Source organism: Lycorma delicatula, chromosome 1 (assembly GCF_047948215.1).
Source record: "Lycorma delicatula isolate Av1 chromosome 1, ASM4794821v1, whole genome shotgun sequence".
NCBI classification, from domain to species: domain Eukaryota; kingdom Metazoa; phylum Arthropoda; class Insecta; order Hemiptera; family Fulgoridae; genus Lycorma; species Lycorma delicatula.
Genome location: NC_134455.1, coordinates 278,834,383 through 278,840,382, shown reverse-complemented (window position 1 = coordinate 278,840,382; position 6,000 = coordinate 278,834,383). Strand labels below are relative to the sequence as shown.

The following is a 6,000-nucleotide window of genomic DNA, read 5'->3' as shown; positions in this document are numbered from 1 at the left end:
TTTTTTAAAAACTTTTAAAAGGAGGTAGGTAGGTAGCTAACAGAGCTGCGGCAATCCAAACAGAAGAGTATAAGAACACGCCTCACCCCGGGGAATTTCATCACTGCCGCTTGCTCGGTGTGGGTTTGCAGTGCGAGACAGTGGCAACAGAATGTGTTATCCGTATACAACCACTTTTGGGTAAAGAAGGTTTCATTCTGACATATGCGGTTCACTAGGGATCGTTATTAACCGTGAATTTTGTCGGCCTCTCCTGAGCAAAAAATAGTTTTTTAGAAAAACTACACTGGCACCCATACATTTTTAAGGAAACATAGACCACCTCATGGACGAATCTTTTAATGTTGAATATTTTGAAGGATTGTGGTTAAGGGACGGATGCTATTTTATGCCAACAAAATTAAACCATACCCCTTGTGTATACAACTTCGCGTATTTTCAGTTCTTTGGTTAATACTATTACGTATTGCTGCGTTGTAAAATGTACTGTAAATTTTAACGTGATAGAAAAAATACATTGTTTTTTTTAGTCTTCACGTTTCTTTTATTTTGTAGTCATTTTACTAAAAATAAAATTTGCAATTTTTATAACAGAAAAGATCTTTTAGTATTATTTTTTTGGTAACCTTACCGTAATTTCCGTCAAGAGATTCATCGGTGTACTATTACGTCGAAAAACCCTTTGTCTTACATATGACCAATCGCCAACGAAGCGAATATTGAGGGAAAGATGACTGACGTATTTATATAACCTATCACTTTATACTCGCTTGAAATTATACGTATGATGATAGTACACCCATCGAAAGATCGCTAAAAAATTACAACAGAGATGTAAATACTCTTCTTTCATAATCGATTAATTTTAACTTATTTTATAAATAAAAATTGCAGTGGTATTTATTAATCAAGAAAGTAAAGTTCGTTTTTGCTCGTGTAATGTTTAAATTAAGAAGAATAAATAAGTTAGATACAGCTATATCATTCATGAGTATAGTATGAGAACCGGGCATCCATTTTTATTTCTCGATTAAACTTTCTGAAGTAGTTAAAAATTATTGTAAATGGTCGTAGGTTTAAATGTATTTCCTACGAGGGTGCACTAGTTCAGTTAAAAAAAATTAACAATATACCTTTTTGGAAAAAATATAGTCAATTTTTTTTTAAACGGTTAGTTGTTTATACAAATTGGCCGTAGAAGATTTTTAATTTTCTAAATTACTATAAGAAATACTGTTCAAAGTACCGTAATATTAATTTAAGAACTTGTATTGTTTATCGCTAATAATTGGGTAGGTAAGCGAGTTTCAAAGTAGAAATAGTGATGAGGTGGATGATGTGTTAGTTAAAACGCGTACTAATTTTCGGATGAAAGCTGTTATAAATGAAGCATTACTGACGAGTGCTCGGTTTGTCTGGCAGCACTCAGGTGGAGCGATTAGTGAAGACAAAATGTGGAGTAATATTATTTTTAGTAGAGGTTTGTTAACCTTGAGTAGTTTCATCCTCACTGTGTATGTGTACAAACGAGATGGCGTTGGTGTGTGCATTGTGTGGTGCGCTGTGCTGCTGTGTGATTGCTGTAGATCGCCAGTTTGTCACCAGCCTGACAGAGTTGGCAACAGTGCCAGCTATAACCGATATTGTGGCCGAGATGTGGAGGGGATAGGAGGGATGAGTATAGTCCCTCCCTTTCGACGTCGCCCCCTCCACCCGCCGTCTAAAGCCAGACTAGAGACAGACTTACCTTCACTGTTGAACGCGCGCGCGTCACGTTCACGTGCTGGTGCTGCTCGTAACGGAGAAACGCGTTGTTCCTTGCGCTGGACGTAATCCATCACCATGCTTCCTATCACTGCGGACATTCTTCACAGGACAGTTTTGTGTCAACTCCTGTAAAAGTGATAAACTACTACTATTAATGTGTGCGCTCCAATGCTGGGTTACACGGCCTACAGGTAGTTTTCTTGTCTGATTTTTTTGCCATTAGATTATAGGAAAGTCGTAGGGTAGGGTTATGATAAAATTTAGTGCTAGTAAAATATTATTATATTAATTATTAAATTGCTGTATTATGATATTATTCTATTTTTTAACTTATTCATTCAAATTTTTTAACGGTTCGGTCATAACCTCTCGATGTGCTTCGTGACAAAAAATAAATGTGTTTGAAAATTAGCGCGTCTTGATAAGATATGTCGTGTATTTAGTAGTACTATTTCAATTGTGTTTATTTACTCGCGGGCACGTGTTGTGACACAATTAATGTGACCTCTTTGCAAAGTGCAGGCAGGCGATCCGATGCAGCGTTCAAGGCAGAAGGCTTGTGTAACACATGCTTGCTGGGACGGCTAGTTGTTAGTGCGGCTCAGACCCGCCAGGCGGCAGCATCGCTCGTAGGCTCTGTGATCCGCTTCTCATTGAGTTAATCAAACTACAGTAAGTTGTAGGTTCGCGTGGACCGGTTTTTTCTTGCATTCGGTCGAGTTCTGTAACTGGTGCTGTTTTTTTTTTCTCTCTCTTTTTCTTATTATTACAAAAAAAAACCGAATCGTGATTCGCGATATTTGTTTGCTCGCTAAGGTTTGATATTCGCGATACAAATTATTTCTTACATGTGGTCTGTGACTATTTAAAAAATTAAACGAATGATAATTATAAAATTACTTTTAATAAATTTTAATATGTTATTTTTTAGAGCAATTTTTTTTTTAAACGAAATTTGTAACTTAAATTATAAGCAAATCGCAACAACAAAAAAATATATATAAATAGTATATAATATTATTAGGTTAATTGTGTTAAATAAAAAACGGAAGTGTTGCTGTGTTGAAGTGAAATAAAATGAGTGTTCGAAAAATATCGACAATTTACACCTAGCCCACACTAAAAATGGAATTTGATAATAACAATATGGGTTATTTGGATTTAAGTCTAGACTGGTAAGCATTTAATCATGGATAGTAACATAAATAGTTAACCAAAGATTCTTAAATTTGATGGATTTTTGAATTCTAAGTAAATCTAAAAATGAAATTAAATTTAGTTATTGAGTTTATTTGCATTTAAATTACAAACTATTTCTAAAAATTGTAATTGATAATTTATTTCGGCTATTGTTTTTGTAAAAAATGTTTTACCATTATAATATTAAAAATTTTTAAGCTTTTTCCCACAAAACAAAATAAATTAACAGCAAATTTAGAATTTACAAATTTAATTCTTGTAAAAAGAATTACGATTGAATATCTGACGCTTGTGTATATTTTCAAATTTAGTTAATTTTTCATTTCAGTTTAGTTTTTGTTTTAATTCCGCATCAAAATAAAGTTAATATTTATTACATTTACTTCTATGCCTATAATAAAACTGAACGTTATTTTTCTTATTCAAATTTAAATGACTGATATATGGAAACCTGATGATTCCCTATAAATTCAATTTGTACCTATCGATGAGAAGATAGAATTAAAAAAAAATTGATGTTTAATATTTCATAAATTTTGATTATGATAATTTCTGTTGTGTTGATTCCACCGAATACTGTACTTAATTGTTATCACCGTTATTAACAAAATAAAATTTCAAAACGGTTAACGTAGTGTAAAATTATATGAATATAATACTTATAAATGGTGTCCTTAACGATGTGAGAAAAAATTACTTTTTTTAAATCGTGTTTGTATAAATAGATATCAGTAGTGATCACATCGGCTTTAGTGATCATTTTCATCACACTTTTTTCTGGATTCTCTGCTGGATTGGATTATTATTTAATTTAAAAAAAAAATGGTATTATAAAATTAATTCAAATAAATTTTTTTGACTACAGGGAAGTTCAATATTATTTATTTTTTTTGTGGGTGATGTTTTAAAATTATAACTTGGCCAGACATTTATTTCATAGTTGACAGCCGAATGGCAACTTCCTGCGAGCGATTTCGTCACTTCTCATTTGCTAGTGATTGATGGTTGTAGTGATAGACTGTCGTACACTTGTTTAATTTGGAATATTAAAATTAATACTTCTAAGAATTCTGTGGTTTATTATTACTTTCTACTAGTCGGGGAGAAAGAATTTTTATTTTTATAAAAGTAGGAGAAAATATGTTAACTTAGAGGGAGGAAGGATGAACGTGTACAGTTGGCAATGTTGCCAACGTGTGTGTATAGTACGTATTGGTATATAAATACACTGTTTATGTTTATATTGAATGTCGGTGTAGTTACTGAAAATGGATTACGACTATATTCCCTATATGTTTATGTTTCTTTGTTTAACCGCTTGATAGCGCTACTATACGGTCAGGATCTTGATTTTAGTATACTATCGTTCGTGAAGATATCACGTTAATTTACTGGCCCTTTTCCAAGTAAATAGGCTGGATTACCGTTGTCATGATGCGGTGTAGAAATCGATTACTTACTTCCTGTCTTTCTTTTTATATTATTCGTTCGTACATTTTAATGTTTTGCCTATTTTTTTTTATAAAGTGAATAATTTTTTTCTGTATCACTTATGATGATACTCTCTTATTGTTTAATTGGAAGGTTTAACTTACAAATAACCCATAAATCGTCCTAGGGTTAAATAAATTATGTAATTAACCAGTAACGATTTATATTTTCTTAATTTGTAGTGAAGGTTAAACTCGTATAGAAAAAAGATAATGGCCATTAAAAAATATATCATTGATGCCAACGTATTAAATCAAACTATTTTAAAACCCTTAAAGATTGTTGATTAAATACTTTGTTTAAGTCGAATCAGATTTAAATATGTTAGTTTGCTATTTCGAAATAATATCATAGAATTCTTTGAAAGTAATTTTTATTTTAACTTAAATATCTCCAAAGTTAATTTGTTTTTTAAAAATTTATTTATGATTAAATGTTAATAATAATTAATAGCTACTGTTTCTTTTGTCTGAAAATTAAATCAATAGACCAGAACTTGTACCTGAAACTTTTATTTTAAACAATAGTTACTTTGATTATTGCCTTAATTACAGTTTGCTTTTATTTCGTGGTAACTCCACTTACTGATCTCAGTGTTAAAGTTATGAAAAATTAGTTATTTTTACCTTAGAGGATTTGAATGATTTATTTACATATACAATTCTATATAGTCGTTTATTTCTTACTTCTACTGTACTTCTTACTGTTGATGCATTTGTGAGCATTTTAAAATTTATTACGTTTATTTTTAATTCATTAGTTGATCTTGTTCCATTTTTAGATTAATTTTAAATTTGTGAAAGAAGCAATTCACATTTCTGTCCTGGAAACTACCAAAAATTATTGAAAAAGATTAATATTCTTATTTAAGTGTGAAGGTAAACACTACCCGACGATTAAAATTTGAAGATATTTATTAGTAGTATTTTCAAACATTAGAAATGAAATCAGTAATCGTTGCGAACTTACCTCAAAGGCCATGCAAAATATCATTTTATGGTGATTTTTTTTCTACGTTAGTTTACGTAAAATTAATATTAAAAAACTTAATATAACTTACAATGACATTTTTATTCTGATTAGAAATATTTTATTGTTTAAAAATGTTATTTAGTTCGTTATTTATTCGTCAAAGGCTTAACGTTAAAATTTGTTTACTAAAAATAATAAGAAAAAGTGAAATAATAGTTGATTTTTCTAAATTCTTTTTTGGCATTGCTTTTAAATCAGGACTATATTTTTATTTTACTCGTTAGCGTAGTTGTAATATGATTTCACTTGTAAATAAACTGTTAGGTTAGATAAATGTTCTTTTCTTGTATTTGTTTATTTCGTGTGAAAACGTTTGTAAAACTTTTTTGTATATGTATAGAGTGATGATCGTAGCTGTTAGTTCGTGTAGATGTTATGAATTTCGATATATTGTTTATTTATTCATTAAATTAACTGGAAAAGTCTTACGGAAATTGGTAACGAGTCGGTATTTTCAATATTTTGTTGACGTAGTTTATACGAGAGCAGAAACTCAAATTACTATCTGCT

General features: G+C 30.5%; 1 protein-coding gene across 5 annotated transcripts in view; it reads left to right on the top strand.

Moving 5' to 3' along the window:
• The first annotated feature begins 1,766 nt into the window (after positions 1 to 1,766).
• tna (Zinc finger MIZ domain-containing protein tonalli) overlaps positions 1,767 to 6,000 on the top strand; it is a 160,748-nt gene continuing 156,514 nt past the window's right edge. For 2 of the 5 annotated variants that reach the window (XM_075378432.1, XM_075378412.1), the window contains exon 1: positions 1,767 to 1,958. In XM_075378432.1, coding sequence (XP_075234547.1) covers positions 1,936 to 1,958 — 23 coding nt within the window. In that variant the 5' untranslated portion in view covers positions 1,767 to 1,935. Of the gene's footprint in view, positions 1,959 to 2,346; positions 2,943 to 6,000 lie in introns of those variants that run through there. The other 3 variants (XM_075378425.1, XM_075378405.1, XM_075378419.1) reach the window with 2 other exon arrangements.